At 52.1% G+C, this 20,373-nt stretch overlaps 1 protein-coding gene across 1 annotated transcript in view; it reads left to right on the top strand.

The window, feature by feature from the left end:
• TMEM163 (transmembrane protein 163) overlaps positions 1–16,061 on the top strand; it is a 259,679-nt gene extending 243,618 nt beyond the window's left edge. The window contains exons 6-8 of the mRNA XM_065931422.1: positions 4,077–4,188; positions 12,466–12,607; positions 13,908–16,061. Of these exons, the coding sequence (XP_065787494.1) occupies positions 4,077–4,188; positions 12,466–12,607; positions 13,908–13,968 (315 nt within the window). The 3' untranslated portion in view covers positions 13,969–16,061. The remainder of the gene's footprint in view (positions 1–4,076; positions 4,189–12,465; positions 12,608–13,907) is intronic.
• The last annotated feature ends 4,312 nt before the right edge of the window (positions 16,062–20,373 follow it).

Here is a 20,373-nt window from a genome sequence, read left to right as displayed (position 1 = left end):
CGCCTGGCCCAGGCCTCAGAGAGGCTGGAGGAGGGGAGCCAGGGGAGCTGGCAGAGCTGAGGGCTTGGTGTGGCCCTTCCCCCTCCACTAAGGGGAGCAAGTGGGTCAGCAAGATCCACTCTGCCCTGCAGCTGTCTTCAGGGACAAGGGACCGCCGCGTCACGTCCACTTTCCAGACCTCCTGCAGGTGTCTCTGCTGGCCGAGTGTGGCTTGGGAACACCTAGCTAGGGGATTCTGGGAAACGTAGCTCCAGCTGATCCTTGTGGACACACTACACAGCCACCAGGGGTGGTAGGTTGTTCTTTGTTTTGGGGGGTTTTTTGCATTTTACAGGTGCTTAGAGGGAGGGAGGTTCAGTGACTTGCCCAGAGTCACACAGTTACTAAGTGAGCCTTCTGCTTGGGTGCCCTTAGTTATCATGCGATGCTTCTACTTTATGACATCAGGAACCCCCTACCTCCAGAGGAACCCGGTTCCTCCAGTATTCCAGTCCATGGAAGCTTCTCCAAGGTAAAGGGTGGGTCCTGAGCGCCCCTTCACCCTTGCTAAGTCACCACAGACACCAACCACAGTTTCTCTTATGCTTCTTTACACTGCCCCGTGTGTGGCTTTCTCTAGGTCATGAGTTCACTGTTTCCTGTATAGGAGCAAATGAGTCAGTTCTTCGCATCAGATAGCCAAAATATTGGAGCTTCAGCTTCAGTCCTTCCAATGAATATTCACGGTCGATTTCCTTTAGGATGGACTGGTTTGATCTCCTTGCTGTCCAAAGGACTCTCAAGAGTCTTCTCCAGCAACACAGTTCAAAAGCATCAGTTCTTTGTTGCTCAGCCTTCTTTATGGTCCAACTTTCACATCTGTACATGACTATTGGAAAAATCATACCTTTGACCCTATACACTTTGTTGGCAAAGTGATGTCTCTGCTTTTTAATATGCTGTCGAGGCTTGTCATAGCTTTTCTTCCAAGTAGCAAGTGTCTTTTAATTTCATGGTTGCACTCTGGGTCCGCAGTGATTTTGGAGCCCAAGAAAATAAAGTTTGTCATTGTTTCCCCATCTATTTGCTAAGAAGTGATGGGACTGGATGCCACGATCTTCGTTTATTGAAAGTTGGATTTTAAGTCAGCTTTTTCACTCTCTCCTTTCACCTTTATCAGGAGGCTCTTTAGTTCCTCTTCACTTTCTGCCATTAGAGTGGTTATTAATATTTCTCCCAGCAGTCTTGATTCCAGCTTGAGCTTCATCCAGCCAGGCATTTCCCATGATGCACTCTGCATGGAAGTTAAACAGGATGACATTGTACAGCTTTGATGTACTCCTTTCCCAATTTTGAACTAGTCTACTGTTCCATGTCTGGTTCTAGTTATTGCTACCATCTTGCTTAATTAGACTGAGTTCCCACATGAAGAAAGCTTTGATTTGGGGAGTGGGGGGGGTCCTTCCCCAACACCACCCCTAACCCCCTGTTATGTAACCTCATGCACAGCAGGGACTTGGGATCTGCCAAGAGGCCAGGTTTGGCATAGTCCTTACTGATCTTTTGAGGAACTGAAACTTTAATATGGTAACTATTCTAAAAAAACTGTAAACTTTGGGATAGTCTTAGGTTTATGCATCAGTTACAAAGACAGGGTTTCCCTGATAGCTCAGTGGGTAAAGAATCCACCTGCAATGAAGGAGATGCTGGTTCAATTCCTCGGTTGGGAAGATCAGCTGGAGAAGTGATAGACTACCCACTCCAGTATTCTGGCCTGCAGAATTCCATGGACTGTATGGTCCATGGGGTCACAAGGAGTTGGACACAACTGAGTGACTTTCACTTCACTTACAAAGACATTACAGAGAGGTCCCATATGCCCTTCCTCCAGCCTCCCTTAATATTAACATCTCATGCAGATAACCAAGGTGCCTTTACTCACACTACGAGATGATGATGATGATGTTCAGTCACTGAGTCATGTCCAGCTCTTTGTGACCCCATGGACTGTAGCCCACCAGGTTCCTCTGTCCATGGGATTTCCCAGGCAAGAATACTGGAGTGGGGTTGCCATTTACTTCTCCAGGGGATCTTCCCAAACCAGGGATCCGACTCCCATCTCCTCCATTGGCAGTTGCGTTCTTTACCACTGAGCCACCTGGGAAGAACACTATGAGATGACAACACTGTTAACAGAACTCCAGCCTCTGCACTAATTTCCCCAGATTTCCTGCTGATGACCTTTGCTGTTTCTGTGGCATTTTATCCTCACGTCTCCTTCGCCTCCAACCTGGGACAGTGTCTCAGTGGTTCCTCGTCTTTCATGATCTTGACTTGTATGAAAAGTAGTACTCAGGTGTTTTATAGACCGTCCTCAATACTGTTTATGTTTTTTCACAATTCAGCTGAGGTTATGGATTTGGCATAGGACACCCAGAGGTGTCCTGCTCACGTCCCATCCTATCCGGAGGCACGTAGTAGCCGTATCAATTGTGTGTGGACATGCTCACCTTGCTCACTCGCCTGGTTTCTACCCTATAAAGTTATGCTTGGGTTGGCCAAGAAGTTTGTTTGGGTTTCTCTTTAAAATGTTATGGAAAAACCCAAATGAACTTTCTGGCCAAACTTGTTTTTCCTCTTTTCTGTATTCTGTTAGATTTGAGTCAGGAGTTGAGCTGACATGCAAAGGACCAGGGGATTAGGCTGTGCCTTTTGGGGGTGGGGCGCAGTGAAGGATTTGTGGACATAAGGTAAAGCCAACCACCACTGGTCAGTGTTGTGGAGGAGGTGCTTTGCAGATACCCTGTTTCCAGCGAGGTGAGTTTTCAAATCACTTTACTCAGGTTTGAACCTGGGGAAGCAGGCTGTCTTCCTAGCTTTCTGTTACTTGGTTATTTGAATAATAAAATGCTTAAGGAATTCTGTTCTTTGAGTATGTGTGTGTGCATGCTCAGTCGTGTCCAGCTCTTTGTGATCTCATGAACTATAGCTCACCAGGCTCCTCTGTCCATGGGATTTTCCAGGCAAGAATACTGGAGTGGGTTGCTATTTCCTTCTCCAGGGATCTTCCTGTCCCAGGGATTGAACTTGCATCTCTTGCTTCTCCTGCAGTGGCAGGCAGATTCTTTACCACTGCGCCACTTAGGAAACCCATTCTTCAAGTACATATGATGCTTTATCAGATTTCTGCTGGCAGTGGCATTTTCATATTGGGAGATCTGGAACCTGTGTCTCATGGGAGTGATGCCTGGGAGCCCTAAGCCGAGAGTTTCCATGGGCCCTGCTGTCAGGCAGCAGATACAGTGCTACTCACTTTTGCATGTGATTCACTCTCTTGCTTCCAAAGGTGAGCTAACAACTTAGAGGAAGTGCTAAGATAACATCAACAGCAAGCTATATTTTTAGATGCCTTGTCCCACCTTGAAGGCTATGTTTGAACTTCTAGCTGCTTGTATGAAGTTAAGGAAAGATTGTGGCTAGGAGTAGCCATATCGATCAGTCATAACTGACCCTGTGGCAAGCTCAGCTGGCCCTGTTCTCAAGCCAGGGATCTACTTACGTGTTCCCAACTTTGCAATCAGCTGCTTTTTGACTTATCCTTGGAAAACTCTACATAGAAGTTACTGTTGTTAGCACTTTGACCAACTCTGTTACTGATCAATGATTGCCAACCATTTTGGCAGAATAGTGGGAAGGGAAATCTCCTACAGGAAAAGAATCTGTAATGGGTTCCTGAGGTTTCTGAAGAAATATAAATCTGGGTTATGTGTTTCTGAACATCCTTTCCAGTTTCCAGTGACACAGGTAACAGGTATAAAAGCAAGCGATATACTCCCACCTTGTGGCAGCATCAGTCACTAAGTGACTCTGCCGCCCCGTGGACTGCAGGCCACCAGGCTCCTCCAGGGGATCTTCCCCACCCAGGGATCAAACCCGCATCTCCTGCATTGGTGAGCAGATTCCTTACTGCTGAGCCACCAGGGAAGGTGGAGTGGCAGCGTACTCTACTGTTAATTCTGGGAGCGAAGGCCAGTGATTTGCCGATGATCTGCTCTGGCATGAGCTGAACCACTGAAATCTGGAACTTCCTCTTCTAGGATGACTTCCTGTTCAGCGTCTCCATTTTAAGTGGGATCCTGTGCAGCATCCTGGCTGTGCTGAAGTTCATGCTGGGGAAGGTTCTGACCAGCAGAGCACTCATAACAGACGGTGAGTAAGGCCCGTGTACCTGGCCCCTGGGGGCTGAGCTCACACGGTGAGGGAAGGTGCTGTGTGGGTCACTTTCAGCTGCTCATCTTGCAGAAGCGTGCAACAGCCTACAATCTGTTCCCCACTGTCCTCACTTCCCCAGGCTGTGTCAAGATTCTCAGGGTTCCCTATCAGGGCAGATGTTCTGTGTCTGGGAATTGAAGATGCTCATCCTAAAGCACCTCCACCCGGACCTCCTAACAGGATAACTCAGGGCTTCCCCCCTAATCACAGAGCACAAAGGGCTTCCCAGAGTCTTGTGTTGGTTGTGTATCACTCCAAATAAAAAGTAAGTACCTTCCCTGGATCCTATGACGGTCTGGTGCGTGCTCCACACCCATTTCCCCCTTACCTGGGAGCTCAGGTTGCAGTGACTAGGACTTCACTGGGGAAACGAGCGACGTGTCCCTCTGTGTCCTGTGGGTCAGGAGGAGCCTTCTGTGTGGCCTTGGGGCTGATGGAGAAGGGTGTGTGAAAGTAGGAAAAGCACTTTTCAGTTTTTGCAAACTAGTGCTGGCGTGTAAACTAGAAATGTGATGAACACAACCTCCCGGCTGTTTTCTTTCTCTTTATCCTGGAGCATGTGAAGTTTCTGAGGGTCGGGAGCAGAGACATGCGTCCCTGTGCCCTGGGGTGGGGGGTCACAGGTCCTAGCTGGTGGATGTGCCTGCATAAAGTAGAGCAAAGATCGTAGGATTTTTTGTTCCCCCTCTCGGCCGCACCACGAGGCTTGTGGCATCTTAGTTCCCTGACCAGCAATTGAACCCAGGTCCCTGGCAGTGAGAGCGCTGAATCCTAACCATAGACCTCCAGGGAATTGCCATGATTTCTTTTTAAAGAACCACTCCCAGCTCCTCAGACTCTCAGAGTTCCCTTCTATGTGAAATATGTGGGTGCAAAAGCCTATGGGTGGCTCCTTAAACATGAGGAACGGGAAGGCGGGCCTGGGGGGAGACTGCACTGGTCAACACAGTGTACATGCTAAGTCACTCCAGTCGTGTCCAGCTTTTTGCGACCCTGTGGACTGTAGCCTGCCAGTCTCCTCTATCCATGGAATTGTCCAGGTAAGAATACTGGAGTGGGTTGCCATTCCCTCCTCCAAGGGATCTTCGCTACCCAGGGATTGAACCCATGTCTCTTATGTCTCCTGCATTGGCAGGCGGGTTCTTTACCACTAGTATCACCTGGGAAGCCCTGCGTTATTCCCGTAAGTCTGTCGTACGTTACACCCTTAAGTCACAGAGTCTGTGCTGATAGAGAATCAGCACTTTCTCTGTTCAGTTGACCACAGCTGAGATGCTGGACCGGAAGCCCCATCAGTCAGACCATGCTCCCCCAGCTGCCAGGCGGGGGGCCCTGTCCCCTTCCCACCCATGGCCCTGAGGCTTGACCCCCTTCTTCTCAGAATAGTGGGGCCTCTCCCATGACAGGCGTCCTTCCTTAATATTTTGAGAGAATCCCCTGATGATAAATTTGTGTTTTCTAATGAAGTGACTCTGGATCCATAGTTTTCACCTACAAAATCATCCAAACACGTAAGTGGTCTTCCCATCTGCCTCCTGAACCCTCAGGAAGGGGTCATTACAAGGAGGAGTGAATAGTTTAAGGGAAAATTGTCCCACAAACAGACAAAGCGGAGACAGGCGCTCCTCAGGCAGAGGGAACCGAGGTGGGAGGGAGCCTTCAGCCTTGGTAGGGGGTGGGGGGGGCTGTTGCGCGGAAGGGTCGCAGGGTGAGGGGCCCTGCCAAGTGGGCAAGGGTGGACCATTCGGTATGCTAGGTCAAGCGCGGGATTTTGGATGTTTTGTTAAACATTTAAACAGATGAGGTGGTGACATGGTGGATGTTTTTAAATGATCCTTCTGGCCATCAAGGTGGAGAACAGAGCAGAGAAACTCCCGGGAGGGAGAGGTCTCTGGGGAGCCCAGGGGTGGTGGCCTCAGTGGTGAGTGCAGAGGGGTGGGGTACGGGGGAATTGAGGAAATGCCGGTGATGTTTATAAAATGGGCAGAGCTGAGGGACAAACAGGCCGTGGAGGTTGAGGAGAGACAGCAAGGCTGTTGCAAAGAGTGGAGGCAGCACCCCCACCCCCAAGCCTGCCCATAACCTCGTTGCCTGGGGGTGGGGGGAGGTTTGGCACACTCTGCAACCCCTCACTTAGTGGGAGTATCAGCAAAATATGCAGCAGTAATTACAGCCTCCTGCTAATTGCATTGTCTGGGATCCCGATTTTCCTCATTCATTGATTAGCAGAACCATCTGTAATTATGTCCTCACTTGGGGGGGTAGGCGGCAGGCTAGGGTTCAGGAGCCCTGCCTGCCTTTCATGTTGGCTTGGCCCAGGGCAGGGGAGCAGGCCAAGTGCTTTCTCTCCAAGAAGGAAGCAAGTCCAGCAAATTGCTTCTGGTGCCGAGAGGCCGGGCGGGTCTCACCTGTCACCTGGTGAGGCGGCTGGTTCCCAAGCTGGAGTTGTGTGTGAGATGGGTGGGGCCGTGTGTGCACTGGGCCAGGCTGACTCCACCAGATCCGGTGTGCCTGGGTCCTGTCCTTACAGTCAGGAAGCGTATCTTCAGGGGAAGGGAGGGAGCAGGGTGCAGGTGGAGTCCAGACTTCCCCATGCTGTGCAGGAAATCATGTCTAATTGGGTTTTCTTGCCCTGAATATTTAGTGATGTGATAGCATGCGATCATGGCTATCAGGACTAGGCTGAAGCTGGCTTTGTATTATTTAAGACAAAATGATTTTGTGCAGGAAGTTAATCCTACAAATCAGACAGAGGAAGATTGTGGCAAGGTCTGTGGGGGGAGTTCTGAACCCTCGAGGGGCTCCAGAGCTGCCCACAGGACAGCTGGAAACCTCTCTGAGTTGAGGGGCCTGGGTTGACTCTACCCAGAGCCTGTGGTGGTTTTCAAGTACACGAACAACTTTGAATCCGAATTTTCTGCATACAATCAATATGTGCTTAATTATATAGATGCTTATCTAGTCATTAAAGCCAGACCGTTAAAGCCCCTAATCAAGATCAGAGGTTCTTATGTGTTCCGAGGTGATGACAGCATTTACTTTTTGCAGCTGCTCTGTTTGTTTGTTTGTTTTTTTAATTAATGTATTTTAATTGGAGGCTAATTACTTTACAGTATTGTAGTGGTTTTTACCATACATTGACATGAATCAGCCATGGGTGCACATGTGTCCCCCATCCTGATCCCCCCTCCCGCCTCCCTCCCCATCCCACCCCTCTGGGTCATCCCAGTGCACCAGCCCCGAGCACTTGTCTCATGCATCGAACCTGGACTGGCGATCTGTTTCACATATGATAATATACATGTTTCACTGATATTCTCTCAGATCATCCCACCGTAGCCTTTTGACAGGGGACACGGGAACAAGCTTATGGGCATGGGAGGTGGGAGTGGGCCCCCGGAGGTGAGGGACTGATGGGGCCTTGTGGGCCGCTTTGGTAAGCTGGGAGGTCTGCGGGGTGGGGCCGTGAGCTTAGGGTCCTTCATGGGAAATGGCTGTAGCTGAGGAGGCTCTAGAATCCTGGAGGATGTGGAAGGGCAGATACAGAATTGTCCCCTGGTCCGGGTGTGCTGGTTCCAGTGTTTCCGCCAGGCTCACAAGAGGTGCAGCTGAAATAAGCCATAACTAGAGGTGGGCGGAGAAGGTCAGATGCTCCTGGAGGGGATGGGTGAACGAGGTGAAAAGTTCCATCAGCTGTAGGGGCGGGTGGGTCCCCCCACTGTCCTGGGCTTGCTGAGCCCGGTGATTTGGTGGAGCGAGTGGACATCTAGTGGCCGTCTGGGGGAACCTCACTCTCTACACTGAACTCCAGCGGGCTTGCTGAAGGCTCCGGGGCCACTGTGCCCATGACGAGGGTGGAGAAAGAGGGGTGTAGGATTCTAGTCTGCCGGGGGCAGCAGCCATCTCCTTCCTGTCTCTGCCTTTCCCCGGCCACCCCTCAAAACAGAACTTCCCCAACTTTGAGGATGCTTGAGAGGTAAACGCCAGCCCAGGTAGCCCCTGAACAGAGTAATGGCTTTTGTGGATGCTCTGTGTGGCCCTCTGTGAGAAGATGTGGGCTCCAGAGACTTTTTTGAAAAGAGGACTGGTCTGATTCCATGCATGCTTGTGTGGTTAAGTCGCTTCAGTCGTGTCCGACTCTTTGTGACCCTATGGACCGCAGCCCCCCAGCCTCCTTTGTCCGTGGAATTCTCCAGGCAAGAATATTAGAGTGGGTAGAATGCCCTTCTCCAGGGGATCTTGCTGACCCAGGGATCTAACTTGTCTCCAGCACTTCCTACATTGGTGGGTGGGTTCTTTACCACTAGCGCCTTCTAGAGTCTGATTCCATTTGTCATTAATAAAAAGAATAAGAGGATTCAAGGCCAGCCAGAGAGAGGCAAGAGGGTGAATGCCAGCCTCTTCTGATGGGAGAGAGGAAACACTGTGATGATCTCGATGTGTCAGAAGACAGGAGGGAAAGATGACCTTGCCATTCTCAGAGTGAACCTGCTGCCCCCCATTTGGGGAGACTGGAGGCAGAATGGAGGGTGTGATTTGCAGAGGCCGAAACCAGGGGTGGGTCACAGAGAGGAAGTTCCAGGTGCCCCACATGCTAGGAGCTGGGAAAGACTCGGCTGGCACCCAGCTTCCCATGAGGTTGACAGAAGGCTGGAGGGGCATCAGGTCCATGAGCTGCGTGGAGAACATAGACAGAAGGGAAGCAGAGTCCACTTCCTCATTATCTGGAGGTGAATGAGCCTGGAGGAGCCCCAGAAACTCACAGCACAGGGGCCTGGGCTGCAGCCTTGCCCCGGGCACCCTGAGAAGGGGCACCCAGGGAGTCGCCTGCCCCTGGCCTCCGCGGCGGGGAGGTGGAAGGCTGAGAGATCTGGCCTTGGGACTCAGTGTGGTGGGACACATCTCAGGTGAAGCTCACGCCAGCCCTGCCCTCCCGCTCCCCCTAGGACACCCAGCGGAAGCTCCTTGTCAGACTGGCTGTCTACCAAGGAGGCCTCAGTGGGTGAGGGGTGGGAGGCTCACGATGGGGCGGTGGGCAGAGATCCCTGGTTATACACAGCAGGGCAGGAGAGGCCCGCTTGGAACAGCCCTCACCAGCCGCAGGCGCCCAGCAGGTCCTGGACTCCTCCACACAGTTCCCTGGACTGGCCTCCGGAGCATGTGGCCCCAGTTGGGGGAAGGTGGAGGGGTTCGCCTTTCCTCATCCTTGTCGCCTGCATTGAGGTGGTCTGGGTTGGACAGGTCCACCAGGCATGAATCTTGTGGAGTGGGGAGGTTGTCTCCATGCAGCCCCTAACCACACCCCGAAGTCCAGGAGTAAGCCCTCTGCCTCCCAGTGGCTGTCCCCCCGGAGCTCTAGCTGCAGGCTCTGCCTTGGTAGAGAGACCCCAGGGCCTGGGCCGTGGAGGCATCTCTCTTGGAATAGCTCTGCCCGGTGAGTAGGCATCCTCTTAGCAAGACTGAGGTCCTTCTGTCCATCTGTGAGGTCAGTATGATTCAGCAGTCAGTCGAGGCCCTGAGCAGTGGCAGCCTCCATTCTGGGACTCAGAATACAGCAGGAGAGAGACAAAACTCTCCATAAGCTCCTTACTGGTGGGAAAGAGAGGGATGTTTGTAAAAAGAAAAACAGTTAAAAAAACACCACAGGATGAAGGGCCCTGGAAAACAGTGAAGGAGGGGCAAGGATGAGAAAGTAGGAGAGTGTGTCAGGGCTGAGTTCAGGCCGGGGAGGCGGCGGCCTGGGAGACCCCAGGAGGAGGAGTCCAGGAGGGTGGTGGTCAAGTCCAGTGTGGCCGGAGCACAGGGGTGAGGAGGTCGGGGGGCCTGATGTGGACAAGGCGGGAGGGGCTGGCCACGCACGGCAGGGCTTGTCGGCCGTGAAGAGTCTGCACAGGTTCCAGGGTGGGCAGCTTGTCTACTGGAGGGTCTTGGCTGCTGTCCACTACCACAGTCACTCTGGCTGCTGGGAGGGGAATCACTGTGAGGAGGGAGATGTGGGCAGGAAGGGAAGGGGATGGAGGAGGAAGGAGGGGGGCTTGGGCTGGGGGTGGGTGGACCATGACTCTTGGAGGGAACAGCTGAGAAGAATGACTTGATGGATAGATTAGATTTGCGGGTGAGGAAAGTCCAGGATGGACTCTTAGGGTTGTAGCTTCAGCAGCTAGGTGGATAGGGGCGCTGTTTACACAGAAGGTGGCTGAAAGGTAAGTCGTTTGGAGGCAGAATGTTTTATTCTGAACATATTCAGTTTGAGATCCTTCTGTGTCTGCAGCTGAAGGGGGAAGGTCAAGATGAAAGAGAGCTAGGGATTTTGGCTTATGGGATGGAGGTGAGAACCTGGGGGGAGAATGTTGATGGTGGAGGACCTCAGGGGACTAAGCCAGGAACTCGGATGGGGGTGACTAGGAGGATCTAGTGAAGGAGAGTGAGAAAGAGCAGCTGGAGGGGGAAGAGAAACAGTGGCAGAGGGCAGTGTCACGTGAGGCTGGAGGGAAGCATTCCCAGGAGGGTGTAAGACGAGCTCGGGGAGGCAGCCATGGCTTGTGACAGCCTTGAGCCATCCATGACCAGGGAGGGCTCAGGGGAGGGGGGATCTAAGGGTGGGGTAGGGTAAAGAGAACGGGAGGTATGCTGGGGTAGACAGCTTCAGGGAGCTTTGCAAAGGGAGGTAGCGAATGGGGGTTGTGTTGGGGGTGGCATGGAGTCAAGGGAGGAGGTGGAGGTTTATTCCAGTGGGAGTGATCCAGGAGAGGGAGAAGAAATTCAAGAACAAAGTCCTTCAGTGAACAGAGACAAAGGCGCGGTCTGACACAGGAACAGCGGTAACTGGAGAAGCAGCTGAGGATGTGGGGGCACGGGAGAGTGATGCGTTTGGTGTTGGCAAGATGAGGCATTGTGATCTGAACCAATGTGCTCTAAGATGTGCAAGGCCGAGTCCTCAGCTGAGAACTGGAGCAGGGAGGTGATGGAGGTCTGAGGGGAGAGACGAGTGTGTGATGCAGACACCAAAGATGACCTTGCAGGCCTCGCTTCATCTGGGTTCCATTGTTGGAAGCAGCCTGTTGAGGTCTACACCTTGGATCCTGAGAAGGGATTTGGCCCAAGTCTTCTTTGCCCTACACTCTTCTTCCTTTCCCCCTGCTCTTCGTTTAGAATGCCCCCTAGTGGTATACAGCCCCTACTGAATGCATTGAAGATTGATCTCAATTCTCCCGCTGGAACCCGGAGTCACCGCTTTTGAGTTCAGCAGAAGCCTGGCGCCCTCACACAGGCCGGGCTGCCTGAGAACAGACCAGGGCCTGCTGTTGGAGTGATTCCTGGCCTGCGGGGCAGTGTGGGCCTGCCTGCGGCTGCTCTTAGGTCTCAGTTACACTGAGGCAGGCAAGGAGCCTTGTGGCTCACAGCACAGCAAGCCCCTGGGAGCCCCTCTAAGCCGTCCCCTCTCGTGTGGCCTTGGAAAACCTACAAGTAGACTGGAAATGCGACGGCCAAGTTGTAGGGGCCCACGGAGGTGACACATGGGGAGGAGACGGTGACTGAGGTGTGCTGTGTCCAGTTCTTGTTTGATTGCTGTTTCTGTAGCTAATTCGAGGCTTTGCATGTCCTTTCTGGACATTGAAAAGCTTCAGGTGACTTAGGGAGACTGTTGGGAAGGCATGTGGGTTCTGGCGTCACCCCAGCCTTGCCCCTTTCAATCCATGTAACCCTGGTCAGTTTACTGAACCTCACTCATTCTGTTCAACTTAAGTTTTATTGTTGGTAAAGTGGGGGTGATAATCTGACTTCACAGAATTGAGAAGATCCCAACTCTGTACTTGCCCAGCAGACATCAGACAGACATGAGCCCCTGAGCATTGCATCTGTCCCGTGTGTTCAGCAGGCCTGCTGCCCCACCCCTCTCAAGGCCTGCGTTCTAGTGTGTGGGAGGGAGGCGTTGGGAGCCACACACAGGCTACATCACTTGAGCACGAGTGCCTGGCTGGGGATGGACACTGATAATGGGGGTGATAACTATCCAGGGGTCTCTGGTGACATCTGAGCGGAGACTTGGCAAGCCACGTAGGTGTCTGAGGTGGTGGCTACCGCTTGCAAAGTGCTTCTGGAACATTCCTTCCAGTGCACGCTCTGGAATGCAGAGGCACACCTGGCATTTGGGGGCTTTTCCTTGTGGCCACGCTGGGCACTGGCCTCAGCCTCTCTCTGCTTCCCTTGCAGGGTTTAACTCCCTCGTGGGTGGCGTGATGGGCTTCTCCATCCTTCTGAGCGCAGAGGTGTTCAAGCACAACTCGGCTGTCTGGTACCTGGACGGCAGCATCGGCGTGCTGATCGGCCTCACCATATTCGCCTACGGGGTCAAGTAAGTGCTGCTTCCTCTTTGCCCTCTGGGCGGCCAGGGGTGCTGTATTCCCCATGTCTGATAACTACGTCCTGTCCCTGTCACCCTCCTGCTCCTGGGCGAGGCTGGGGACTGGAAAAGTCCTGAGCAGCCATCACACATCCTTGTGGCTGGGAGAGAAGGGAGGTGAGTGGTCCTCCCTCTAACTCTTGGTGCCAGAAGATCTGCGCCCCTTCCTTCCTCTATAGTGAGGGTCATGATGATGCACCAGGCAGGCCTGTGTGTTATCCTCACCCACTAGCCCCCTCTGCCACCTGCTGCAGCCAGTGGGGAGGTGGTAGATTGAGAAAACTTTTTATAAAAGGGACTTTGTGCAGAAGGGCTGCATGAAGAAAAACCCACCCAGGCCTTGGGTTCTAGTCTAGCCTGAGGCCACTCACTGAAGTGCCCTGTAGGCATGCCTGGCTCTGTATCCAGTGTCCAGACTGGAGTCAGCCTCTGAAAAGAAAACAGTTTCTCAAGCTTTTAAATGTTTACACGCTTCTCTCTCCCACAAGGATGGCTTTAATAAAAGAGACAGTAAGTGTTGGTGAGGTTAAGAAGAAATCAAAACTCCATATTCTGTTGGTGGGGATATAAGATTGTTTAGCCATTTCAGGGGTAGGTTAGCAGTTTCTCTGTGTTAAACACAGAGTTGCTATTTGGCCTAGCAATTCCACTCCTCTGTACATAATCCAGAGAAATGGAAACACATCCATGTAAAAACTTACAAACAATCGTAGTGATGTTATTCACAGTGAGCAAAAAGTAGAAAAAACTCGTATGCCCAACATACAACCCATATGCGGGTTTTAAAGAACACAAATGTCCATTGATTAAATAAAAGGTGCTAGAGACATAGTGGAGGATTTATTCAGCTAGAAGAAGAATGAAATACTGATTTGTGCCACATGGATGAACTTTGAAAACACACCCAACGGGAGAAGCCAGTAACAGAAGGCTAGATGGTGCATGATTCCAGTTATAGTCAATACCTCGAACAGGCAAATCTTTAGAGAAAGTAGATTAGTGGTTGTTGCAGGGGGGTGAGGTGGGGAGTGACTGCTAGTGAGTTTTTTTTTTGGGAGGGGGGTGATGAAAACGTTCTAGAATTAGGTGGTGGTGATGGTTGCACCACCTATGTGTACAATAAAAACCACCGAATCACAGAAATTTTATGGTATGTGAATTGTATTTATAGAAACAAAGCCCCCATCTGTTCCCCAAGCCCAGGGCTGTGGAGGGTCCTTGTTGGGGTGACCGGTCCGCTTGCTCCTCGCAGACTCCTCATCGACATGGTGCCCAGGGTGAGGCAGACGCGCCACTACGAGATGTTTGAGTGAAGGTGGCCGGCGCCGGCCGCCCCGCAGCTGCATGAAGACGGTCAGGAGCAGGAGACGTTTCCACGCAGGCAGACGGTGCCCATGTTTAACTTGAGCATCAGCTTCTCTCTCGGAAAGCTTGTGCTCACGGGAACGAGGTCTACCCCGCAGGTCGGACTGCCCTGCTCTCCTCCCACCACCGCCCCCCGCCCGACACCGCAGGACAACACTCGCCGAGCGGGGGCCCTCCCTGGGAACCGACCTCGTCCACCTTCTGCGGTAAAACAGGTTCGTGGGGGGAGGGTACACGCCCTTCCGTGGTGCTCCCAGCCTGACACGGATGGTGACTCAGCAGGCCCACCTCCCCGGGGCCCCACGGGGGCCGAGCCTCTGGTCTCCTGGCCGATTTTAAGAGAGGACCGTACCCTTTGGTCCCACACCCCTTTCCAGAACCATCGTGTAGATCACCTCCTAATTTCTATCCGTGTACTTCATTCGTTTCATACTGTTTTACTAATCCTCAATCTAAACACTGGATTTGTTCTAAAGGAGACCGTTCTATTTTTAAAGTATTTAGTGATAGGTGTATGAGCTTTGCATGGATCGAACTCAGCCCCAATCCTTTCTTGTACGTTCAGAGCCCAAACATATACGTGTAAACACAGGATCCCTTTTGGAGAGGTGTGAAACTACAGTTTATTTGTAATAAATTATATAATCTATCCATAGATGCATAGATCTATATGCTGTGTGAAGTGGTAACGGTACATCACAGTCTTCTCGTGATGGCTTCCTCCTCTGTAAGGAATGAGATGTTCTCGGTTTATGTAGCGTTAGTCGTAGACTCTGTACAAAACGGTCCCCACATGCGACATTCTGTCCTCCAGCACTGCTGCTTATCCAGGCAGCAGTGACCAATAAAGACCTTTTCCTGTTTTGTATGGCATGGGGAGGTGATCGCCAGAGTTGTCACTGCTGTGCGCAGGTTTTCTGTCGTGGGTGAAGGATGACTTGTGCCCGGGTAGAGCCCCTGAAGGGCAGGTGGTCTGTTCTAAGAGGTCACTGACCTTGGTTCAGTCCGATGCATTCAAGAGTGCTTTTCTCCAACGGCATTCTGAAGCATGTTCTAGGGGCTGTTACCATGTCACACACACACAAACCAGACACTGTTCTGGTCTGGGAAATACAAGATGCAACAGGTTCCTTTTCTGCAGGTTTTTCTTCCTGCAGCAATGTTTAATGTAGTTCCCACTGTGGAATCTTTGTGTAGCATCCCCAAAACGTAAGCACTCAAGTTATGCTCACCTTCCTGGGGACTTGTGTCCTATGTGTCTCCCATAGAGTCTCTGCTCTGGGCAGCGTCCAGGCACTCTGCTGTCTTCAGAGAGGCTGCACCATGGCCCTCCAGCATCACCTACAAGTCCCTGGTGGGAGCATGAACTTCACCTTCCTGTTCTCAGGGCACGTGCCTAACCAAGTGCTCATGGACCACTGAGCTCTGGGGTCAAGGTGTTCTTTCTGAAGCAGGGAAACGTGGTCCAGGTCTCATAAGCCCACAGACAGCCTCTTAAGGGCTACTGTACTAGCATACCCTGAAGGATTTTAAACATCTGTTGTAGCCCCCGGTTATCTTAGAAAAGCCTAGGAATCCACTGACAGATTCAGTTCCCCTCTAGGTGAGTACAGCGGGGGAGGAGCACTCCACCATCAGTACTGGTGGATGTGATAGAAGGGAAGAGTCTTCGACGGTGAACACTTACCCCTCCCCCAGTTCCTTAAACCTACCTTCCCATCGACGATTCCAGAAGCGTGTCTGCAGGCGGTGAAACCGTGGCCGCCAGTGCTGGGGGAGTGGCTGTATCGCCCCCCTTGCACCCACCCGGAACCTCCCACCCCACAAATCAAGTCCACCTGTCACACAAGAAAAGTTTATTGAAAAATAAAGTTCTCCCTAGTTTTCTCTACGACAGTGGAAAACGAAGCAGTGCTCTCTACGCCCGTACAGTACATGTGACAGCCACACCTTATTGGCAGAGCCTTGCCTGACTTAACCCCGGGTGGACGGTAGAAAACGGCCGTACCAGGAGCTGGCTGAAGACACAGACGCGCATGGCCGTTAGCTTATAGACACTGAGCGTGGGACAGCAACTACGGCAGAAAAGATGTCACCATCTCCTTTGGCATCGGTTGTCCCACCCGCATTTGTCCTGTTCATACCTGGCCAGGACGGAGCAAATGCTCCCTAAGTTTGCGCCATCTCAGCTTGGGCAGAGGTGGCCGACTGCGCTAGCTTCCTGTCCGGCTGTCCCAGGGACACCTCCTGCAAGTGCTCTGAGCACCCAGGACCACCCCCGCCCCCCGCCGACTCCCCAGACACAGGGCCTTGTGCCCCGCATGGGCACACAGCTGCCCTCTGTCCCTCTGCCCTGCCTCACCAGCTGCGGGGTGGGGGGGGGGGGTTGGGGGTCATCTAAAGGCTCCACAAGATCTGGGGAAAATCGAGGAAATGCTTTGAAGAAGGTGCACTTCAATCTGACATCCACATACATGTAAGACTGCTGATGGAGCTGAAGAGAATGCAAAGGATCTTAAAAAGACACCAACAAATTCCTCCATTTCCCACAAATGCAGTCTATCCAGAATAGCGCCAAAATAGGAGAGGAGATGAAAGCTGAGCCTATCTAGGGAAGTAAGAGGCTGACACCAACCCCGCTCCCCACCCACCCAAAAAAAAGCCAACTGACTTTCAGGTGATTTGGAAAAACATCACTAAGCTAGGAGCAGCCTCTTGGAGTTCTGAAGAGCTCTCTCCACGAGACTCTCCTTTAATTTGATAGAAACATAACAACTAACCAGCCTGGGAGTCTGATTCTCTTGGACTGGACACTGGAGAAGCCACCCTGGCCAGCAGGGGGCAGCCAAGGGACTTCCCGGGGAATGAGTGCGTTCAAGAGGTCATTCCTTTTCCCTTAAATAAAAACACAGAAACACCTCTATTATTGCATTTCAGAGGAAGATGGGTAACTTTAAGGGAACAGTCTGTCAGAGGATTTAATTTCCAGCCCCAAAAGTTCTGCATACACCCTGGAAGGGTCCAGAAGATGTCAGAGGAGTGGGGTCTGGCATGTGGCCACACTCTTATGTCAAGCTGATTAATTCTTGCAGCCCAGTTCCACCTGGGGCTTAAGTCAGGCATATTTTCAAATCAGTCAGTGCATTCAGGGACACAGTACCATTTTAGCCAGCAGGGTGGACACAGGACTTGGGCATCTTAAACCTGTAATTCCTACAACATTCTATCAACTTGGAGTATCTTCCTGCACCTACAGGAATCAATGATAGGAAGTGAGCTCAGCTCTTTTTTTCCCTCAACTTTTAGAAAATGTGAAAAACAACAATATTTAACATTTACTAGGACTTACTATATGCCAGACATTGCTAAACACTGAATCCTCACAAAACCCCTAAGTGCTAAGAAAGCTAGGGTAATTTTTTTTTTTTCTGCATCTGACACTAGACAGCTAATTTGGCCTTTTGCCATATAAACTTGGGTTTTCCATTTTGTTGTTGAAGCCAACAAGAAGGAAAAGAACCCACCCTCTGCTTTAGGCAACTCCCACGTTCCTAGAGCAGCCTGAATCTCTTGACATCGGTCCTTCTCTTCACATGAAGATGCTCTGCAGCCTAGGGGATGGGCGGGATTAGAATGAAACCAATGTGGAAATGAAAATATTCTTCAATAAATAAAACATTCCAGGCTTGGGAGAGTAACACAACCACAGCCTGTCGTTAATAGAGCTTTTTTTAAAATCAAGAATTGGTGTGGGGTGTGGGGGAGGGTGGGGAGGGTGGTGGGCGTGGGAGAGGGTGACAATGTCCCAATTATGTATATATCATCTAGTAGGGAAACCATCCCAGCGAGGGGGTGGCCTGAATGGCCTGGTCTAAAAAGCACTAACCCGCCCATAACAGCACAGTCTCTGCCTAACTGCTCACAATCACAGTTTTACCACCAGTGAGCTGCACTGGGGCGCCAAGGGAGCTTACTGGGAGGCTGACGTCTGCCAAGGAAATAAAAACGGGGGGTGCATATTATTTCCCCTTCATCCTGCTAGGGAGATAGAATGATTTGGGGCCCGTGCTTCCAACGAGCCCGGCAGGGCCTGCATGGGAAGCCCTCACACAGGGTTGGTTCTCTGCCCCCGCCACCCTCCACCAAGCCCCAGGGGGGCACCTGTCAACCATCTGTCTCCAGACAAACCCAGGGACCTGGCCGAGCAGCCTGGGAGGGTGAAGGTGGGTCTGGATGAAGTCAGCCCTCTTCTTGGGGCCCTCGTGGCCGCATGGGGGTGTCTGCGCACATATGCTGTGATCTGGGGAGCTTGGAGGGCATGTCTGGCGTCCAGCCTGGGCTGCCCTATCTCGCAAGGACAGGTCCTATCTATCTCCAAGCTGGAGGAGTCTGCTAGCTTCCTTCAACAAAACCCGGATCCCAAACACCGACACCAGATTCCAAAAACCAATCCCAAAGAAAAGTGAAAAGGCACCTCAGAGAAACAATAAATATCACCAAAGAAAAGATAGCTTAATACTTACAAACATACAGCAAACACAAAGTCAAAACCCCAATCTAAGCAAAAACGCGAAAAGCTTCTCCAACTGTGCATGTGCAAATCAAACTGCATACCAGAAATAAATGAGGTGTTTACTGGCATGAGAAGTGTGTTTTCCCTTTCAGGAGTTTTTACTCCTGAAAGTGTTTACATTTCAAAGGAAAAGCTTTCTCTTCTTTAATAAATTAAACCTTTTCCCTCAAGTTTTTTTAAGAACTTAGGATCACAGTGGAGGAAAAATAAACCCAAACTTTTAGGGGAAAATGTACAAAAAACTTAAAAACCAGGTAGAGAGGTGAGAGATGCTCAGAGCACAGGAAGACGCTAGTCCTGACTGGGAAGATCTCTCCCTGTGGAACCGTCATGAATTACAAGGTGGTTCAGGATTCTATCAAGATTGGCACTGGCAAAACCACCCAAGGCTTCTAGCCCACACCCTGAAAGGCGCCGTCTTCTCCCAGAGCAGGCAGGAATCGCAGCCCTTCTTGCACAGGGCAGATGGAGGCCGCCACCCTAATGTCCTCTGGGGTCACTGACCAGACTCGGGCCAAGTCTGTGGAGGCCTGGGAACCAGTCTACCTTTGGTGTCGCCCCCTCTGCCCTCAACAACTGGAGTGTGGGTTTCTTTGCACCAGGAGCAGCAGCCGCGTCACCCCACCCCGGGGGAGCAGAACTCTGGCTTACTCCCGGTCAGTTCTGGGATGGGGGGAGCAAGAAGGATCTTAAGGTGGGGAAGTGCTCCCTGGGCTGCCTGACCGAGGGTCCTGGCGTGGAGGAGGCAGAGTCCCTGAGCCCAGGGGCAGCCGGCAAACAGTCCCTGCAGCTTCTGGAACACAAGGCCGGCACAGCGTGTTTCTGAGAACCGGGCTTTCCAGCCTCCTTGCTTTCAGAGCTCCTGGGCTTGTTCTAACGGATCTCTGCCAGATGGGCGAGTCTGGCAAAGCGTGGGAAACTGGTCTCGGCCCGCGGGCTCCCCCTGCTGGTCAAACACGGGCACGCACCTCCTCGCACCAGAAACGGCCAGAAGGGCCCGGGAGAGGGCAGTGCTGGCCCAGGAACTGCAGGTCTGGGCGCTAAAGCGAATCCCCTCTCGGAAGGCTGCAGCCAGGAGGCCCGTTCGTGGCAAACAGTGGTTCCCAAGGGCAGGGATGGCAGCTGTTTCCTCCTCTGGCAGGAAGCTGTCCTCGCGAAGCACTCAGAAGCACACGGGCACTCACAGCCTCTTGCCCAGTTTCCTTTCGACTTCTGCCCTTGTTTCTATGCTCAGCCAGTTTGTGAGGGGTGGGCCGTGGCATCCCTGCTCAGCACCGAGGTTTCCCCATCAGAATTCTCCCTGGTACAGGTAACTCGGGGGCCACCTATGGGGTGGGGGAGACCCTGGCTGCCCTAATTCCCCCACTCCATTCTCTTAAGATCCACTGAGGTTAGTCTAAGGAAAGAAGGCCGGCTGCGCATTTGATATTAATTTTATACCCAGGAAGAAGAATCGAGGAGTGGGTGGAATCTAACCTCCCATCCCTCACAGCCCCACGCTCCTCCTGGGTGGGCCTCAGACTTGAGAATTCTAACCTGAACCTTGCGTCCCGAAGGCCCACCCAGCCGTGTCCAGCTTTTCTGCTCAGCAACCAAGCCACTCAGAATCTTCAGTGAGGGCTGGGTGGCTCACGGGACAGCTTTCAAGGGGGACATTCTGCCAGAGAGAGAAGGGAGCTCACTCTTACCAGCACGGAGATGCCAGGGGCATCACAGGACACACACACACGCACGCACACGTGCGTGCACGCGCAAAGCACTGAAGCACGGCGTGGGGGGA

Source organism: Muntiacus reevesi, chromosome 3 (genome assembly GCF_963930625.1).
Source record: "Muntiacus reevesi chromosome 3, mMunRee1.1, whole genome shotgun sequence".
NCBI lineage: Eukaryota > Metazoa > Chordata > Mammalia > Artiodactyla > Cervidae > Muntiacus > Muntiacus reevesi.
This window is presented reverse-complemented; position numbering and strand designations above follow the sequence as displayed.